At 33.0% G+C, this 21,860-nt stretch overlaps 1 protein-coding gene across 16 annotated transcripts in view; it reads right to left on the bottom strand.

Annotated features, from left to right (window-relative positions):
- PHF20L1 (PHD finger protein 20 like 1) overlaps window positions 1-21,860 on the bottom strand; it is an 82,636-nt gene that overhangs the window by 42,806 nt on the left and 17,970 nt on the right. For 5 of the 16 annotated variants that reach the window (XR_004346397.1, XM_032609507.1, XM_032609509.1 and 2 more), the window contains exons 3-11: window positions 21,240-21,411; window positions 21,010-21,094; window positions 17,244-17,332; window positions 16,926-17,015; window positions 11,865-12,078; window positions 11,157-11,285; window positions 6,218-6,300; window positions 2,434-2,686; window positions 116-304 (exon numbers count right to left, since the gene is read on the bottom strand). Coding sequence is in view for 15 of the 16 variants with exons in the window: in XM_032609507.1 (XP_032465398.1) it covers window positions 116-304; window positions 2,434-2,686; window positions 6,218-6,300; window positions 11,157-11,285; window positions 11,865-12,078; window positions 16,926-17,015; window positions 17,244-17,332; window positions 21,010-21,094; window positions 21,240-21,411 (1,304 nt within the window). In the remaining variant the exon portion in view is untranslated. Of the gene's footprint in view, window positions 1-115; window positions 305-2,433; window positions 2,687-6,211; window positions 6,301-11,156; window positions 11,286-11,864; window positions 12,079-16,925; window positions 17,016-17,243; window positions 17,333-21,009; window positions 21,095-21,239; window positions 21,412-21,860 lie in introns of those variants that run through there. The other 11 variants (XM_032609515.1, XM_032609518.1, XM_032609521.1 and 8 more) reach the window with 6 other exon arrangements.

Raw genomic sequence — 21,860 nt, 5'->3', positions numbered from 1 at the left:
ATAAGTCCAAAAGCTGTTAAGGAAAAGGCAGAAATTTCTTAATATTCTAATAATCTTTATCTCAGTGTTTTGTCTTCTTTTATGTTTGGTTCTATAGAAAAGCAATATACATTACCCTCTGGTACTGAAGACTCTTGCTGATTTTGAGAACTGATGGAGAATACTTTCCCATCAGTGGCTGGAGAGGGAGGAGAAACCTTTTCTACAGAATCATCAGGCATGGGCAAGGTGGCTAAACGCTGAGATCTTCTTCTCCGCTCACTATGCTTGAAAGGTCTAGGGGGGTTCACAGGCTGTGGAGGACCTAGAAAAAGATCTTCAATGTTCACGAAGCAGATACATGCCAGGTTCATCTTATAATACTTAAGGAGAAAAATGGGAAAAATGATTCAAATTCTGCCCTCTGATGTTGTAAGGTATCCACAAGGAACGGCATGTTCCAAAAGTAATCAAAGGCAAAAACTGCCCTCATACACAAGGGTTAATCAAAACTTCTAAAATCTAAAGCCTACTAGAACCAAAAGAAAATAACATGGAACATTAATTTCAGGTAGTTTCCCAAGTAACAGACTACAGTTAATTCTCTAATAGCAGATCCTTGTTAGTTGCCATTTTTCCTTTGGGAAAATAATCTCTGTATAGCCAAAGATTAAAAAAAATACATATATATATATATACATATATATATATGTATATGTATATATATATGTCCCTTTTGCTACATTACAAATCTAGAAACTCTAAGAAAAAAAAAGGCAGGGGCATAGGTGACAAAAATCTGACATGCATTGTAGAGTTAGTGCTTTACTTGCCAAAGTAAAACTAATGTAAGTAATCTTATCCCACCCTCATTCCCGCAAATGGATTTTTATAAACACATATTTGGGCCTGATTCATTAAAAAAAATTGAACACAAACAACTTTAAGGACTCATTATGGGCAAAACCCGAGGATTTTTTAAAGAATATGACACTGTTCTTGCCCTTGCGTGTTCTTTATTTTGTTTTAAAAACTAACTTGGTGAGCCATTTAAGCATCTTCTAGCTATGTATTAACAGAATTTGGAAATTTTTTTTTTTAACCTTTCATTTTCTTCTTTCTACACGGCATGTAAATATGTTTGATGATTTAGAACAGGCAGGACTACATAAGCCAATATATGCATGTTAATTTAGCAGGAGGAAATGAGTAGTTTAAAAAGGTTGATGCTTTGGGTATTTAAAAATAATTTTACAAAAGTCAAAATGGAAAAGACATGGTGATAATTGAAAAAAAAAAGAATAAAGTTCAATTGCTGTAACACTGGTCATAATACCAAAATACAAAACAATTGCAAAATAAACTGCGTATCAATGTCATGTGACATTGTAGTGACTACTAATGATATTATTTCATGATAAATGCCATAATGAAATGAAGCTTATAAAGAAACAATTGAGTTTTTCTGTTTCCATCATTTCTACTCATTTATTAAAAAGAACCAAACCAAAACAAAGAAGTACCAAAACCTGATCAAAAATTGAAAAACACGGTTTGGCAAAAAAAATATAGCAATGGAATGCAAGAGGAAGTTAATATATTTGATTGATAGAAGTCTTCTCAATGTCACCATTTTTAATTGTTGTGGAAGATATGATATGGAGAAGTTCATAGGAAATGTGTCATATTCATTTAATAACCAGGTTACTAATTCATTCACTGTATAAACAGCAAAATTATCTTTTACCCAGTGACTTTTCAGGTAATTATTTTTCATATGTCTCTAACTTAGAATACTAAAACATGAGAAACACACAGTCAACACAAATCTTGTCTTATATATATCCAAACCCATGTCAACAGGCTATTTAAAAAAGACCAAGTTAACTCTTGAAAGATTAGTGGTATTGAAACAGTAAAATCTTTAAATATAAGATCAAGGAAGCAATCTTCTTCTTTCATTAGTAAGATTAAACTGAAGTTTGCACTCTAAATCCTACAATAAGAACTGAATAAAATGTATTGCTGAAGAGGGTACAGACAACTGGGGACAGTAACTAAATCTATCCATAAGAATAGTCTTAGGAGTTCAGGAAAACATCCACCATGGGTCTTTTTGTATCTCATAATGGTTTTGTTCTGTTTTTTTGTAATGAATCAGGCCTCTCATTGTGCTTGGATTATTAGTTGAGGAGAGTCAAACTACAGTGGAATTTGGTTATTAAATGCTAAGGTTTCTTAACCAGCAGTATAGTCACTGTACCTCTGTACAATACATCAGTCAGAAATGTAAATGGTTTTTGCCCCTAAAATAGTTTCAAGTCTTCCCTATCATATCCACTTAAGTTTGAATTTTTAAAATGCAACTTCATAAAAATACAATATAACTACAACCAAACTGTTTTTAATGTATCTTATAGGATAAGTAACTATTTTTTAAAAATCTGTGCTCACTAGTTTTATTTATCATTGAAGAAGAAAGCTGAGATACAAGCGTCAAATCCTCGACTTGTATTAATTCTGGGGAAAGTGGTGATTTAGGGGGTTTTATACACCCAGAAGAATCTCCAGATTCATGTTTGCATTTCTTGCTGCGAGCCTTCCCTGAAGACAAAGTTGAGGATAACAGTGCAGGTTTCTGAGTGTTGGCAGAACTGCTAATGTCAGCTTCATTTTTTTTCTGACTTTGAGGTTTAGGTGAAATCGCCTGAATAAATAATAAAAAATTGATATTTTTATTTTGGTTTCTTCATTTTTGTTGTTTTCTATTTTGACTGTTAAGCATCTTTAGTATCCAAAAACATTGTTAAGCAACATATAACATTTCTATTACAAATGAAAAACCAAAAAGAACCCCACAAATTATTAACTAAAAGTTGAATAGGCTGTCTTTAAAGGGATGCTGTCAACTTGTAGTCTAAATTTAGGTTTTTTAAAATGTATTACTTATAATATTCTCAGAAAATAAAATGTTATCTAACTGGACAAATATGTTCTGTATTGAGTTAAAATATACCTCTTTTGACACCATAATTACCAATGACATTGATAATAATTAGGTAAATAAACAGCATTTTCAAGTTTTAGAGCATTGGAGGAATACATTTAAGGTTCTGACTTTCAGATTTTTTTATAAAATAATTTCCTTTATCGAGTTCAGTGCAGAGGTTTAAGTAGACAATTTCCCTTTAAAGAAAGATCTCAACAGGAAAACAATGATCAAATTAACGAAACATTTTCTTTAACTCATTTTAATGCTGAAAGCTAGAGTTTCATAAGCATAATGCATCATGAAATCAAAGCTACCAGCAATACAGAGTTAAAAGACTAAAAAACAATACAAAACAAGCAACAACAACAAGAACAAAAAAAAAAAAACAAGGAGTAAAACCAAGTGTAAGTTAAAAACATTGGATTTAAAAACAAAATACGTCGCATTCTTAGATGAGAGTTTTTACCTTCTTCCTGCCAACTGATACTTTTAAAAAAAAATTAGAACTTTGTCAGTTCTTTCATAAAGAATATCTTCATTCATTTGGCAGTAAAATGTCCTACATATGTAAAACTATATGTGAATGTGTCCTAAGACAACAGAGAACAGCCACATTAGATGGATTTGCAATCTACGGTGTTGGAATGCCTATACTGTATCTCTTTTTGATATATGTTATCTGAGAGCAAAGTATGAGATACACTTTTTTTAAAAAAACCTATACTAGAATAGGTTTTTATAAAGAACCAAACTACTAGCTCTATGAACAACATGCTTGTCCCCAAGATACCTTTTTACTTCCATATCTTTTGTGAGGGATGACCATCAGGTCTGCAGTCTGCAGTTCTCTGGAATATGGAAGATCATTGTCTGGGGACCAAACAGCTTTCTGTTCCCACTAAAAATATTTATAAAGCGCTCAAATTTTGGTGGAAAAAAAGTGAATATTTGGTATTAAGTATGGCACCTTTGTGCTACAGATGGCATGTTGGACATACCACATAAAAGGGCTGGTGTCAAGTGTCTCATTCATTGAGTTGTCATCATTTCTATTCTTGAATTTACTCATTACACATGTGTATAAGTGCAGATTAATCATTTGAAAAAAAAACCTCCATATACAGAAAGGATTCCTAAGCTTATCATAAAAGGTGTTGCCAGAAAAGTAATTAGAGCCATTACTTGTAAATAAACAATTTTATTGTTCATCTTCACATATGTGAGAGACATCACTACAGCATCCATTACTCTCAAGTTACAAAGTTATAAAACAAGATTTTAATACTTAAATTAATATCTGGATAAGGTGCTTAACCTCTAAACAAGGACAAATTAACATTTTTTTAAACTTACTGAATTATGCATCTAATGCAGGTTTTATCCAAAAGTAAATATAACATGACAATTCCCTAATACAATTAAATAATCTATAATTAATAATCTGAGAACTGGGGTTCAAGACCACAGAGTTTGAGTTTTTTTTAAATGTAAATAAATAAATCCCTTAGGACAGTAAGTTTTGGCCTTAGGCCTGTTATAAATCTACGTCATGAGTGGCATTATTTTACTCATTAGGGCAACAGAGGTTAGTGACAATCTCTCTCCTTCAAGTCTATTGTTGATACCGAGATGTAATTAAGAATTTTATAACTCGGCTTTTTAACTTTGAAGAAGGGCAAACACTTAGCACAAAAATTAAGAGTATGGTTACAAAACATTTCACATTGAAATCAACCTGAATGACAAAAAAGGGGGGGGAACAGCATCCTGTTCCTTAAAAATATAAAATAATTTACAAAGTTTTCATTAATAATCATTGGTCTCTTTGTTACAAAACTGGGAAGGACTCTCAAAATTTTTTAAATTATGTAAATAAAAACAGCCGAGTTACTCAATTTTTTTTCTGTTTTTTAAGCTCAGTTTCAAAATTTTGTACTTCTCTCTGAAATGGGCACTGCCCTCTACACTAACTTTCACATATAATAAATAATTTTCACAATCACATTCATCTCAGCAGGATTGTGCATAATAAAAGATTGACATTGTAATGAATTTTCCAGAAACATTTTATTACCCAAGTCCCTGATTTATTGCATTCTGAGAATACCATAAACAGTGGTGAAAATACAAAATATTGTTATATCTGGGACGTTGAATATAGTAACACACAGTAAAAAAAGTCACTTAAAATTTGGTTGATATACTGACAATAACGGCAAAGACTTAACCGTTTGATGACCACAGAAAATCAGAAGGTATGATTCGCTGACATATTAATCAATTTAAAAGATCACTGATTCAATACAACATTAATGGAGGCACCAAAACAATGCACTGTTATCATATCAGGCCTAAAATAACCCTGAAAAACTCAATACAATATCAATTAAATTTGGACTGTTTTTTAAAACGCATATAGAGAAGAGCAACAGGTACTCATTTTAAAGTCTTCTTTATTAGGCTACTAATAAAGAAAATTAAAATAATACAAAAAGGGTATATTAAAACTACATTAAGGCTCAGATTTTAAAACAGGAGAACCAAGGAAATCCAGTTATGGCTATTACTGTGTTCTTATAGTCTTACAGTGCCCAAGAAGGTAAGCCCTTAGAAAATGGAAAAGCATGCACAGTCCACTATATACAGGTATTGTGGGAATCTGAAGGTAGCCAAGGCAAAATCTAGCAACTGCAACCTTCACTTTTAAATTCCTCTATTAGGTGGTTTAAAGACAGACCCTTAATAGTTTAAAAAAATTTTTTTTGTAGTTATTAAAATATACATCCTAGCAAAAATGTATGGCTCATTGATCAATTCATAAAACACACAGTCAGTCTAACAACACCAATTGTTACAATATAAAAGAAACTTCTTACAAAAGAAGCTTTATTAGATGTCAAAAAACCCTGTTTTAACTCACAAATGAAAAGTATTTGTGTAAGGGTCTTTTTGTAAGCTAATTAAATGTGATCCAGCTGGAAGCCTATACCCTGGGATGCCTGCCTCCAGGCCTTCAACTGTTGGGGGACAAAGGCTTTAATGCCAGCCTACTGAAAATAAACACTAATGAAGTCTGTAGTTTATCTGTATACCTTGGAGAAGGCAGAGTTAAAAATATAGCATCAATTAATTACCTTCCTATTCCCATATCTGATCAAAAGGGCAATTTCAATTATGTGGATACTATAGCTCCTTGATCATTCCAGTTGGGAACCTTGAAAAAAATCAAATGCTACCATTTCATACCTGCTCCAGCATTGGAGCCGTTTCACTGTTGTCTTCCTTTTTTTCAGCACCATCCACCCCAACAGCTTTGGATGCCAACAAACCTTGAGAAAAATTGTACAGAAATTGCTTATTAGAAAAAATATCAACTTTCACACTAATTAACTTCTCAAAAATTTTAGCAGTTGAAATCCCCTATACTTTTTTATAGAAAGTAAATACAACACTCTCAGAAATTTACTTGTCAAAAATACAAACACCCTTAATAATGGCTCAAGGGGCTGAATTAGAACTTGAGAGTTGCTTACACAATTAGTTTTTAAAATAAAAAAATTAACTAAAAATACCCTTTTAAAAAAATCACACATATACACATTTATTCTGTACAAATTTAAATTTCTATGGTTTAATGTTCCAAAACCTAAGATGGCTTAGATTGTTAATACTTAGGCTTTGTCTATACAACTGAAATAAAATATGGAATTAATATTAAGATATAAGGAATCCTTCCAAGCATCCAGAATATAAAATAAGATTGTTGTTGTTGTTGGATTATTAGTTAAAAAAATACTCCCAATTTTTTATTTCACCTGGATCCTTTAACCTAAGCTTTACAAGTTTGTTTCTATACCCAGCTGTAGCTTACCTTCTTACAAAAGTGGTGAAAACATGGATGCATCCATTTTATGTTAATGGAAAAGAGTACAGATCCTTCCTACAACATTTGAGCTTACTTAATATTATAGCCTCATTCTACAATTAATGAAATAAACTGGGAGTTCCAGTTTTCACCAATATATACCATTAATTCTGAATTTCAGAAGACAGAATATTTTATCTGGAGTATATATAATTAAATTTACAAGACATTAAAACTCTGCTTTAATTTAGAAATTACAGGCATTTACTTAGTCAAGATTCTTTGCTAAGCACCAGATAGGTACCCTCAATGGAATCAAATTTATTTGCTGCTTCTTATGGCCACCAAGCACATAAAAAGTCACCAAAAATCATTTTTGTGTCATTTCAAAGTCAGGCACACAAAACCTTGGCCTCAAAGGAAGCATGTTTAATACCTGACAAAATAACAGTAAACTTACTTCAGCAATTGTACCATTATATTATTAAAGCTGTCTACATCATATTTAATAGGAGAAAAAAGGTGCCCCAAAATGCCACCTAACTTCGAGCTACCCTGTGGCAATATCGCTTGACTTTTTCACGTAACAATCTCAAAGATGTTAAGTAATCTAAGTGGAAATTCAAATATTAAAATTGTATTCTCAAAGTAGTACTAGAGCCAAGTGTTAAATCAGGCAAAAGGCACCTTTCCATTATTAGATAATAAAGTTGAATATCTATCACTCAGAATTGTACTTCAAAACAGCAAAGGCTGAGAATAAAACAATGATTTTGATACAGCAATGATTGGTATTAAAACTGCTATTTGGTGCAGTTTGACATAATTCATATTGCTCAAGTCCCACACAGTATTAAATGTAGGTTTAAATGGAGGAAAAAAGACCCAATGTATAAGTAATTTTACAAAAATAGTTTATAAATCATAAATTCAATCCTAACTATAATAATATAACTTTTGAACACATTTTTAGATGACTAAAAAAGATGTAGCACAGAATATTTCTTTAACATTTAAAGCTGCATTCACTAGGTTTTTCTTCTCTAGCTAATATTTCTGAGGTTAAATACTACTAAAAATAAAAAGAAAAAGAATTAGGAAATTAGGTTCTTCTTTTGTAGGGAACTGAGTAGAGGCCCTACTTCGAAGGGGTACTCAAAGAGGACAAATATTTGCTATTCAATCTACTAAATACACTTTATGTTTTTCGTTTCCTTTCATATAGGTGGTGGAAATACTTTTAAATCACATCAATAGATAAAATAGATCACAACCTTCAAGAATTAATTGGAGGAAAATAAATACAAATGAAATTAATTTTTGTTATTTGCAAATATGTATTATCAATATATTACTTATCAATATATTACTAACAAGTCCTCATCCAAATAAGATATCTACAAACATTTTAACAGAATGTGTTATGCAGTTTTAAGAAATTATTTAAATATCAGGTAGAAGTAGAATATAAGTTTTTATAAGTCCCACCCACAAAGTGATAATTTCTCAATACTCTACTTCAGCTATAAAATAGAGTTAGTCTCTCACTGCTGATAGGAATAAAAAGGACAGAGGCCAGAGCATCTGGTAATGGGGAAGACAGAAAGAGCAAAGTGGTTAAATTCATGGTCTACTTTTCATCCAGTGATTCCAAAACACAATATTCTTGCTTAGATTAAGAACCAAATATCCTGGATATTATTATCAATAACTTATTACTGGCCAATTCAAATCTCTGGGGTCTTTTAATTATTTTTTAAATTCCTTAAGCTGTACAAACATATCTAAACTGGCTGAATGTCTAGGAACTCCTAGAACTATTACAAACAGACCATGCACTAACTGCTGTTTCTTCTTTTACTCTCTGACAACCCGTACTTTAAAATCTACTCAAATTTGCTTACAGTTTGCTTGCAACTTTGTCCCAAAGTATAAACTTTATTATCTTTGTAAAATCGTTTGTTCTAAATCAGTATGCATAAAGTATCAATAATTATCAATAAGGTACATGACAATGAAAAATAAGATTCTGGAAGAACATATATATACTATGCAACAATAATTTCAGTGTCTACTTATTTGAAAATTTTGAAGAAAGCCATTCTATTCCATTCTCTGTAGAGAAATCATGTTTGGAATCTCTGTAGGGTGTATATATGAGGAAGAAACAGAAAGAGAGTGAATAAATACATGAATTAAATTTATCCAGCTGCTGGTCCACTTATTTCCTGTTAGAACTATTTAAAAAATAAACAAAATGGTGTGCGTGGTGGGTAATACCTCAGAGCAGGCTGAGATGCTGCCATGTTACCAGCCTATTCCTCTCAGTAGTAAAGGGACAAAAAGACAGATATAAGTGAGCTTGAGAAATTTAAAATATACCATAATTCCATAACAAAACTGCTATTTCATATTAGTTCTCATCTCTTTTTATGGTCCACAGATGAAATTTACTGTACAGAGGCAAGCCAGAGTTTCAATCATAAAAGACAATCTTAAAATATCTATTATCTTTTTGCATGGTATAGTTGTAACATGAAATCAGAAATAGATGCAGAGATGAACTATTAAAAAAACTAACATACATCTTCTGAGTAAATAAAGGGAAAAGATCATAACAGTTTCACATTCGTAAAATCTTATGCCTTTCTACTGTTGCCCAAACTATTACTTGTTGATTTGAGATTCCCAAGAGGAAGTGAAGACAAAGTCCCTCCACAGAAGGCACAGGGTGTTACTAAAGCAACCAGTATTAGAACTTCCTTGAGGTACATGGTAAAATGGTTTCCCCCCCACTACTGTCTTTTCAAGGCCAAGCGGAAATACTGCATCATTGTGGATTGAGCTGTTTTCTTACTTCTTTAAATGGTGAGCTTGAACTTCTCAGTAAGACACATGTAAGAGTATACTGACTGAAACTAAAATCAGATTATCCAGATTGTAGGAAAAACCATGATGCTGGGAAACTGGCAGTTGTAGCGTCAGTGTCACTTCCATCTTCCTTGATCTTGGCTCCCCCAATAAGGCTGTTTCAATCTTGGTATCACAGCAGTTAGAAGTACTATTCCAGAGTACAGAGCTCGGAGTTCCATTATTCTAAGTCAAAACGGAAGTCTCAAGTTGCCATCATAATAATCACTAAGATAACATTTTGGCTTTCTCCAAAGCTAATAGTTTCTAAGGAAAAGGTGGAATGGGAATGGGTAAATTGATTTGAAATATTTCCTGTCCTGGGGCCAAATATATCCTTTATCAGAGAAAGGCACAAAAATAATATTAACAATGGAAAGACTAAATATTCTCACTTGTTGAAACCAATTATAATTACTTAGATGAATATTGTAATAAAACAGTGGCTCTAAAGAACCCTCAGTTGCAAAGTCATCTTTCAGTGGGCTTACACTCTTTAGAAAATGGTCAAAATGTTTAATTTACATTTATTCTTGGGTCTGACAATGAAACCATGCTTTTTCAAGTTATTTAAAAGAATGTCAACAAAGATTTACATAGCTTTATTAGGCCAAAGGCACAAAAATTCATTTGTCCTTAAAATAAGAGCATATGACTGAATATTAATTAAAATATTTTACCTCCCCTTTTATAACATATACTCAGAAAAATTAAATATATTCACAATTTCTTTTAAAGATTAGAATCATTAGGCTGAATGGAACTGTGGGTCTTAGTATGACTGGTCCCTTCTTCTGTAAACACTAACCAGGCTAGAATTTCCAGTGCTTTTCATCATTCTAGTATTCTACTTCCTAATAACAACAAGGCATAGAGAAATAAGTCCAAATTCTAGAGACCAACCTGAAGATAAGAATAGAAATTTTTAAAACGTATAGAAGTACTTTTACATTGGGCATAACAAATTTGGGAGCTGAATTTAATTCAGTATTCATCTTCCCAACCATATATGGTACCATCTTTAATGAGACCAGTCAAGAGTAAGAATGTGTAATATTTAGAACCTCAGACATTATGTCATCACAAGTTGACAAAAGCGTATAATTCAATTCTTAGAGAAACTACTCCTGCCATGCAGGTGATTTTAAAACTATGGAATTTTGTAACATTTGATCCTATGGATCCTCACAACATCCCTGTGAGGTAGGTAGAAAATATGTGATACTTTTCACATTTCCAACAGAAAAAGCCCCTGGTGTTGAAAGGGATGACCTTGAAAAACAAAGCAACTGTCCTTCTCATTAACCAGTTAGCTTCACTAAACCAATAGATACATTTTCCTTTATTAAAAACAAACTACCATAAAATCAAACCCTCCATTTCCCCCCAAAAAGAATCATTGTAGTTTACCAGTAATCTTGTTAAGTCGAGCTCTCTTTGCCTGAAATGAGTTGCCTTGATTATTTTTCCTCTTGTTTGATAATGTGCTCTCTGGCTGTGGAAAGACCATCTTTGGAACGTTCTCTACATGAAGTCCTACTTTTAATAGAATATATATATGAGAGTTTATCTAGAATCCAAAGTTAAAACACATGAATATTTTTAAAATAGCAAAATAATACAAAAGATCTGCACTTAATTTTTTCAATCTAGTGCTTGACACAACTTTAAAAACCACAAATCTCTCTAGACCAATATATTAGAAATAAAAACACTACTAAGCAGTTATGCTTTAGGAAAGGAATGACTTACTGCTTTTTCTGTATTATATATTGAAATGCATGCAGAAACATTTTAAAGGCTAAAGAAAACAAAACAAACAAACAAAAAAACCCACACAAAAGAAATCCCAAAACCTACTTGGTAGAAGTTACAAATCAAATTCTCAATGCATTTCTATTCAAGAATACTGAGGGTAACCATTATCAAGCACCCATATTAGGCCATTAATCTTCAGATCTGTAAGATGCTAAAAAACTTAACCATCATATTACGCTAGGGAAAAAATCCTAATAATTTCGATACATGTTCAAATTACAGGCAGCCAAAGGATTTGACTTATTCACTATGTGAGTTTACCACTGCCATAGGGAATGAATATAAGAACGTATTTTGTACCAAATGTTTCACTAGATGTGGGCAGATCTTCCTTCTTCTCAACTTCTGGTGTGGCTATAGAAGCTGAAGTTTCTTCCTTCTTTGAAGGTACTTTAAACCATTTTCTCTCGTCTTTCTCTTTATCTTTGTTGCTGTTAGCGCTAGTCCGAGGTTTGCTCCCTGTTTTATTCTTGGCTGCAGCTGCAGCAGCTGCTTTGACTAAAGCTATCCAATCCTCCAAAGGAAAAACACAAAACATGTGAAGCATTAAAAATTAACTAAAATTTAAGGATACTAATGAATAAAAACATGTATCACATTTTCAAAGCTATTTTCACTCACATGCACACAAATATAAAAATCAAATTAACTACATTTACAAGGTAGATCATCAACATGGTAGATTATCAAATTTAACGATCTAATCGGTTACACGATCTTACATAAAATGGGAAAATATTCAATATCAAAGACTCTTTTGATGGAATAAAATCTAAAATATAAGAAAACCTATGACAAATGTGGAATATTACATGACATTCTACCTTGATAACTTTAGGGTTTAAACGTTGAATTATGTTTCTTCTCTATAATGCAACAGATCATAAAAGTAATAAGAAAAAAAAGCTTATGTTGTAATTCTGCAAAGATTAAAAGAAACATACAGTCAGCCCGCCCTATCCTTGGGTTCTGCAGGCGTGTATTCAACCAACTGCGGATCAAAAATAGTTGGGAAAAAGAATTCCAGAAAGTTCCAAAAAGCAAAACTTGAATTTTCCATGCTCTGGCAACCATTTACATAGCATTTACACTGTATTTACATAGCTTTTACCTTGTATTAGGTATTGTAAGTAATCTAGAGAGATGATTTGGGAGCATGTGAATAGGTTATATGCAATATTGTGTCATTTTATAAAAGGGACTTGAGCATCTACAGACTTTGGTATCCATGAGGGTCCTGGAACCAAGCTCCTGCAGATAATGAGGGACGACTGTATTACCACTGAGCAAATTACTATTCCTTATTAGGAAGAATGTATCACCCAAGGTAAGGTCAATTTCATAGAAATCAACGTATGATTTTATTATTTTTTAAAGCTTTTAAAGTTTGGATACCTATTTATCACAACAGCTTAATATTACTAGTAAAAAAAAAAAAAAAAAAAAGAGCTACTTGACTTGACCAAGGTAAAGTACACACTGTCAGACTCCAGTTTAATTTCCCTCCCTCTACAATTTCCTGAATCTGTATTAGTTACCATTCTTCTGAGATGCAAATATTTATATTTCCTGTGATAATTTTTTTAGTTTGTGGCTAAATAATTTTTACTGTTTTACTTTTAACTAAAAACACTTATTGTAATAATGATGGAAAGATGTAAAGAAGTGGTACTAACATGTAAATTTTCACAGTCAAAAAGACTCTTTTAAAACAAATATTTATAATATCTCTACAGAGTTAATCTTCAACTGATGACTGATGCCACTAAGCTATCAAATAGACCACTGATTCAGACTCAACCAAAATGTGTAATACGTTAAATTCTTAGTCCAAGCAACTAAAAACAATTTCACAACATCAAATGCATTTAATTCATGGGTTACATGAACAAACATAGGCCATTAAGCAATTCAAGTTGATGACTCCTCAGTCTTGAAAATATATGGTAGAGACAATAAGCCATTAAAAGCAAACATACAAAATCTGTCTCTCTCTCCCCCATGACTGAAATGAACTGAAAACATCATGCGATGTTCCACCTAACACATTCATTCACCAATTTTCTATTGGATACCCTATTACATATACCAGGAAACATGCTAAGCTAATAAAAGATGCTAGATGAAAACCCCAGGAACCCACTGGCCTGGAGTGACCACATCTTTGCTCCTGCCTGGAAGACACTCAATATCCAGATTTCCCCGTATTTTAAACTACATCCCCAATGCATGTCTTATTAGAAAATGAATTATGACAAAGTTGTGAAATAATTTTTTTTTTTTTTTTTTTTTGAGGTACGCGAGCCTCTCACTGTTGTGGCCTCTCCTGCCATGGAGCACAGGCTCTGGACGCGCAGGCTCAGCAGCCACGGCTCACAGGCCCAGCCGCTCCAGGGCATGTGGGATCTTCCCAGACCGGAGCACGAACCCGTGTCCCCTGCATCGGCAGGCAGACTCTCAACCACTGTGCCACCAGGGAAGCCCCGTGAAATAAAATTTATATCTCTAGTTTGTAAAACCAAAGAACACCAGATGCACCAGTATTGTCCAATCCAAGTTTTACTTAGAACCACCTCCTTTTTTAGTCCTGCCCATAACGAACTGACAGGCAAATAAAAGTAACTATAAGACAATGTGACAGGAGAGACAGTAGAGAATAAACAAAATATTACAGGAGAACAACAAAATTTTGCCTGAAGAGAAAGACTAGTGGAAGGCTTCAGGGAAAGTGATAAATGATTTGAACCCTAAAGTAGGAATTTGCTAGGGAAAAAGGCAAAGAACAAGAAATGGACACTCCAAGCAAAAGGAAAACCATTAAACAAAGGGGTGGCAAAGTATACACTAATAAGAAAGAGGGGTTTAAGGTCAAGGAGCAATCTGGGTGACTTAAGTATCATGGCTAAGTTGAGACTTGAGACTAACATTTAAGTAGAAGGAAAAAAGCAACACCAATGAAAACAACTTATAGAGTGCCATCAACAAAGCAGAAAGAAAAACAGGAGTAAGTACAACAGGCAAGCAAAGGAAAGTGATAATTCAGCAGAGATCATATGTTTGCAGTCTTATTAAGAACAGGGCATTTAATTCTGGGTTCCACATTGCAAGGAAAACTTTAAGTTGTTAAGAGAAATGCTAAAAGATGCCGGGGATAAATTCCAAGCCCAGTTGTTTTCTCTCTCCAATAAAGAGAAAACTAGAAGAAAGAGATTCATGCTGTACTCTTTAAAAGTGAAATTAGATAAAACAGTTCTTGATCACATGACTTGTTAATCAGGGAATCGCTGCAGTTGCGTGATTAAAGAATTCTCCCATTATTTTGTTCTTCCATTTTTTAACTGGAAAGATTCACTATCAAAAAGAACTTGTGTAGGGACTCTGGAGATCCAGTGGTTAAGCCTTTGCCTTCCAATGCAGGGGGTGTGGGTTTGATCCCTGGTCGGGAGCTAAGATCCCACATGCCTCGGGGCCAAAAAACCAAAACATAAAACAGAGGCACTATTGTAACAAATTCAATAAACACTTTAAAAATGGTCCACGTCAAAAAAATCTTTTAAATAAATAAATAACTGGTGTGATCCTTCCATGAATGAGAACTAAAGATATGCTTCAAAGTTTCCTGTAGATAACACAGAGCACTGCACTATAATGAACACTATAATGAAATCAGATATGAGTTCAGTCACTCTGCACACTATGGTTGAGTGAAATTTTAGGTAAGTCATTTTCTAAATTCTGAATTCCTCAACTGTGAAATAGAAATATCAGCTATACCTATGTCAAAGGATTTGCTATAAGAATCCAATAAAACAATGTATACAAAAAATGTTCTAAAAATGGCAAAGGATCTTATGAGCCAATCTTTAACACTAGTGAGTTACAGTGTAAATTTTATATCAGCTCACTCTCAAGAAGAAAAATAGGTGAGAAGAAGCTACAGAAAGTTTAAAGAAGAACATTTCCACACTGCATTTATTTGATTCCTTATCCTTTGCTGGTTTAATAAAAGAAATTTTACTGTATAGTTTTATAAAGGAATTCTCAAAGGACTCAAAATTTAGATGATAATATGCAAAGTGGGATTCTCTTAGCATGGCCCAAACAACACCTGGTTTATTAAGACATTCAAAAAATAAGAATATTTTATAAAAAACAATTCTACAAATGTTTTGAATATGCTCATAATTAAAAATTATGAAGAAAATGTAAAATTAAAGGAAATATACTACTAATATTTTCTTCTCGAGTTTGTACTTGACATTGATTTTAATGTTAAATACATCATGGTGTGACTAGAATACTAATTAAAAATAAACATCCAATACAACCAAAAAATTAATTTTTACAACTTATTATTTTACCACGAACCAAACTGGTTCAATGTCTCTTTGGAAAAAATAAACTTTCAAGGTTAGTGCCATCTCATAAACATTTGAATGACTAGAATGACAAAATAATAGTTTTAAAGCAAAAAAAAAAAAAATTGAGAATTTTAATTAAACAGGTACTAACTTCCCAATGTTTAAATCAATCTTTCCATGCAGTAACCAAGGAATCACACCACTGAATGCTTAAGAGAACATTTTATTTATACATACAAGTAAGAAGACACAAAGCAATTTCACGATCAAAAGCATTTCCATTTTAAATGGCATTTCCACATTAATTGGGGGAAAAAAAAACTCTGCTAGCTGATGATTTCGAAATTATATTTTTGAAAACCACATCACTTAAAACACTCACGCATTTCTCAGAAAACATCAAAAATAATTTTTTTAACTGTGATAGTCTACCTTCTAGACTACTAAATATATACACTTGACTGGAACTGACCATGTGATTTCAATACAGTTCAGGATGATATTTTTTACTGCATGGTATGCAATAAATATGTAGCATATTTCCATATTAGACATTTTTATAGATCACTTTCAATTTCTTAAAATTAATTGTAGGTCCAGGTGCTGAAAATCCCAAATAACAGCAGAACATAAAAGAAAATATTTTAAATTTCTACCGGCACCTTTTCTTTCCAGTATTTCAGGAAACATAATCAACCATAATGGAATTATGGGTTTAACTTCATCCCAGATTCTCCTTCAAATGCTTACCGTTCATTCTTGCTTTGAGCAGTGACAAAACATGTAATACACTGCTTACAACATATAACTCAGAAAGCCCTACCTGAAACAGCCTACAGAGTGTCAGGTAAGCGCCTTTTGAAAGAAGATTAACAACTATGATTTATAGAAGAAAAGAAGAAGATAAGAAACTCAATATAAAATTTTATATTAAAAATTAACTTTCTAAATGATACTATATACCAGGAAAAACAAAACAAAATTAAAAAAAGGCACTTACCTCACTTCCCATAGACTGGTTACACGATCCAGCTGGGTCGATAGGACAACACCAGCTTAGTGGATGCTGGGATTTCACCTGGAACAGAAACTAGTGACCTATAACTTTAGCAGGTCTAAAGCCAAAGAAGCAAAAATCAAGTGTATAATTTATTTTACATTCTAAGCTTCTCTTTCTTGCTGCTATTTGGGGCTATCAGCACATAATCCTACAATTAGTTCACTTTAAAATATATATATGTCTGTATATATATATTTTGATCAGTCACCATTCAAGAAAACATCCCTGTGGGTAGCTAGGAATGCTGAACACTCTTACCTGCCCCTTAGCATCCTCGGGCATGGCTTTAATGTGCATTCTCTTTAAACAACGAATAACTCCATCATAAAACTGAACTGTGAAAGTTCCTGAAATAGGAGCGAGTCAGCATCATTAGAAAATATAATTCAACCTCACAGCAACACATGATATAGAACAAGTAATGCTAAACACCCTATGATTGCAATAACTGCAAACACACACCCCTGCTAAGGACCCCACCAAGTTTACTGAGTTTATTGTCTCTTCCCCTGTAAAAGTAACTTTGACTTCCCTTATAAAGTATACTAATTAAATCTTGATAAGTTAGTTGCATGTAATTTTGATTTTTACTGGAGGATTTTTAAATTTATAACAATTTAAGTATATGTTTAAGTAACATATCAGGTACATTATACCTGAAGAAAATAAAATCATTAATTATAAAAATGTATAATATTTCTAAGAATCATCATTTGCTCTCTTTGAAAGCTTCTAAATAATGGAGAGAAAGATCTGCTATAGGGAAAAAATCATTTTCTCAGGAAAGGATTATTCCTTTGCAAGATTAATTAACTGGCAAACAAGAATTATAGATTCACAGGCTTTTCAGCTAGAAAATATACATATCATCTGCATAGCAGTCTTCCTGTGCAGATAAGAACACTGACTTCCAGGGAGGCGAAATGCTGCATCCAATGACAGCTAGGCAGCAGCACAGCCGTTAACTAAAAACCCTGATTCCCCTGTCTTTCCCACTGAACCATTCTGCTTTTAGGACTCAATATTCTGTTTACATGGCTATTTCAAAGCATATTCACTTTTTGTTACAGACTCCATGCTTTCAAGTCTTTTACAGTACTATCAGAAAATATATCAGTTACGTAGATTTTATACTTATGGAAATTCCAATGTTTTTCTATCATTTCCTATACAAATGAGGGCAGAGTGCCACTTCAAGTAAACAGATACTTGACCTTTACGAAAGAGGTATAAACAATTGGCGCCAAAGCCAATAAATCTACGCATAAGGATTTTTCTTTTCTTTGTAATTTGAATAACACCATTGATTTCATATCTTTCTATAATTAGCATAATGTACAAATCACAGATATAAAGATCTAAACCCAAGTTATGAAAACAACTGATGAACTGAATAGCAAGAATGTGAAGAATCTGGAAAGACTGTGAGAATGCCAAACCACACGAACCCCTTACACCCCAACATGCTTGCCCCTGTCCTCCTCTCCTCCACAGGGCACTGCCGACAGCAGCAGGCTCTTCACTACGCAGACCGTGCATTCATCCCTCCCTGCCGTTGCTCACACTGCTTCAGCTGCTGTGATGCTGTCCTCCTTCCTAACTCCAGCCCACTCTTCAAGGATCAGCTCTTCAAATCCCACCCATAATATGAAAACTTCCCTGACCACTCCAATCTACACTGATTTGCCCCTTCTCTTCAACTTCTCTAAGACATACTACATATACCTAAATGTTCACATTTGTTAGTTTTGTTTAGCTTTTGTAGTGAACAGAAAACTCTTTGAGGGCTTCCTTTTTCTTTCTTTTTTTTTTCTCAGGGGGGGGCGGGGGGATAGTGGCAGGCGGCGGGGGAGGCTCATTCACCATGTGGGACATACAGAAAAATGACCAAATTAATACTTCCCATGGAACTTTTTTAAAAACAAGTTATATCTGCCAATATTTCACTAAGGGCTTACTCAAAACTACTGCTGAAATGGCAGAGGCTGCAATCAGTAACATCACTCTTCCACTGATGTAAGCTTAAATTTCTATATAACATGCCCATGAACAAACAGGATAGAATAAAAAATGAAGGTGGTTTGTTTTTGTGTATGTTGTATGTGTGTATGCATAGACTTGTAAAAGAAGCTTTAAGCATGGAAGAAAGGTCCCAAAGCTCACACATTTAAAGAAATCTCTCCTAATGATAAGAGAGAGCATTGTTTAATTTTGCTTTGCTTTGTTCCATTTTGGGTAGATTCTATTAACCTACAAAACTGATTCAATACTTCTTTTCCTTCCAAAAATTGTTACTGACTGCCTACTCTGTGCTGGGCTCTGGACTAGACACTTGGGGAGCCAGTGTGAGTTAAGACACGGGAATAAGAGCTCCATAACACAGCTCTCCAGAAGTTTAAGTGAACAGTGATTTAAAGGCCCCACTAGAAAAGAAGTAACCTGCAAACTTAATAACTGAGATGTCCCTCAGGTGACCAGTAATAAACTCATAGCCATATTTGTTATTTCAATTAGGTAAACCAATAAATTGGACCTTGGCTTTTGTAAAGTTACATTATCATTTCTAGCTAGACAACTATGATTTACTTTTTTACACCTAACATTTTTAAATATATGTCTTTTTAAATGTTTTCCTCTTCTATCTTCTCTTACCTCAATTTTTCTCATTTTTTGTTAGTTTAAATTCTCAGCTTAAATCCCTTCCATGGTTCCCATCACCTCCGAGTAAAATTCAAATTCTTTAGGAAGACTACAAGATACTTCATATGCCAATCCTTGCTTCTCTCTCCCACCTCTTCTGCTATTCTACAACCTTTAAAGGAATCCTTCATTCCAGTCACATCAAAGATTTGCAGTTCCTTAAAAATGGCATGCCTTTATACTATTCTTTTGCAGACACCATTTCTTCTGACAGAAAAACCTTTTCATCCGTCCTTTTCTAGATAACTTGTGTGGCTTTCAAGATACAGTTTAAAGTAAGTATCCCCTTACTTAGGTTAAATGCCCTTCTTGCAAAGAAGTTATCACTCAATGTGTTTTTTTCTTTTTTTCTTTTTTTCGGCCATGCCATGTGGCTTGTGGGATCTTAGTTCCCCGACCAGGGATTGAACCCAGGCCCTCGGCAGTGAAAGTGCTGAGTCCTAACCACTGGACCACCTGGGAATTCCCTCAATGTGTTTCTTTAGTAAAAAGAATGAATGAGTGGTCGAGTTTAAGAAATAACTAATAGAAAACTAATGTATTTTGGAAAATATACTTACAAGTATTTCACGACTGCTTTAAATGAGATTTTAAACAAGAAATTTAAAAAATAAAATATTTAAGTATATTTCCAATAATAATTTAAATTAATGCCTTTCTAAATTAATCTACAATTTTTAAAATTCATTACCTGTCCAACAGGTTCTCTCATTTTATGCCACACTAACACACCTGATTTCTGTGGTACTTTCAACATTTCTGATAAGTTCAGTAACTTTTGCTCAGTAGTAATATTAGATACCACAAAAGGCTATTTAATTCTCAATTATCTACAGAAATCAAGAAAAAAAGAGCAGGGAGAAAACTGCAATAAAGGAAATCCTCAAATTGATAAGTTCTATACTCTTTCCTCAGAAAACTGTGCTGTTTCACTTCCAAGTTGAACTGATTTGAATTTTCCTATATCTTTAGCACTCAGGTTGAGATCTTCATAAAATAACTTAGCCAGCAAACTGGAAACAGAGAAGTAGAAATAAAATGCATATAATATAAGCCTGTCAGCTGAAAAATTTTAAGCATCTATTTACCTCTATTAATTTAAACAGTCTATTTAGGCAGTATATTATGTATCTTATTCTATACAATATATAACATATTGAATGCCCCTAAAAAAGAGTATTATTAGAAGATTCATTAGGTAAAGTATAAAACAAAGAGACGCAACAGCTATATGTAACAATTTCATACATTAATTAAAATTAGAAATGTAGTTAAATTTTACTATAAATCCCATTTTAATTCTCAGATCATTCCAAACACATACCTTCTTTGTTAATCGCCTCAATCTTGGCAGGGTAATAGCGACAGTCTGTCCAACGAGCCAGAACTTCTTCTCCGGCTTTAAAATCCTATTTTAAACAACTTTTAAGATCAATACCATGTATAATAAATAAGCACTTCCTTAATAAAAAACAAGCTTTTGTAAAATTTAACAGAATTCCTTTTAAAAATACATCATTACATATCTGGCAAACAGAAAAGCTTGCTACTTACAAAGAAGTCTTCCTCGTCTTTTAGCCCTTCTTTTCTTAATGCAGGTCTCTCAAGGGGTCTCAACCTATTGCTATCCCAGTAAATCCACTCATCATAACGATGACTCCAGCGCTCAAAATGGACCAACATCTTGCCCTCCTCATAGTCGATTTTTTCAATTCGTGATGGATACCTCAAAAATAAAAAGAGCCTTCATATCAAAAGAAAATTCTTACATTTGTTTGTACAAAGTATTAACTGAAATACTGCTTACTATTACAACCATAAACAAAACAATATGGATCCATATTTTTAAACTACTGACCAACAAAGTTTGCTTTATTCGTTGTCTTTTCTTTTTAATGATTGTTCTTAAGACCTAATGAAATAGTTTGATACACTCCCAGTGGAAATATAAATTATATAATTTAGAATATAAATTGTGCTGTCTCGGGAAATAATTTGATAACATGTATCAAGTGCCTTAAACATATCCCTCCTTTTTGACCAAATAATTCCAATTCTGGAACTATATACACAAAACATTTATAATAACAGAAAGTAGAAATCATATGATTAAGAAAACTGAAGACTGTCTATAACTATACAAACAATGGTATATCCACTGAATGGAATATTATA

The sequence above is a fragment of the Phocoena sinus genome, chromosome 17, assembly GCF_008692025.1.
Source record: "Phocoena sinus isolate mPhoSin1 chromosome 17, mPhoSin1.pri, whole genome shotgun sequence".
Lineage (NCBI taxonomy): Eukaryota > Metazoa > Chordata > Mammalia > Artiodactyla > Phocoenidae > Phocoena > Phocoena sinus.
The sequence above is the reverse complement of the archived record's forward strand: the minus strand, read 5'-3'. Positions and strand labels throughout refer to the sequence as shown.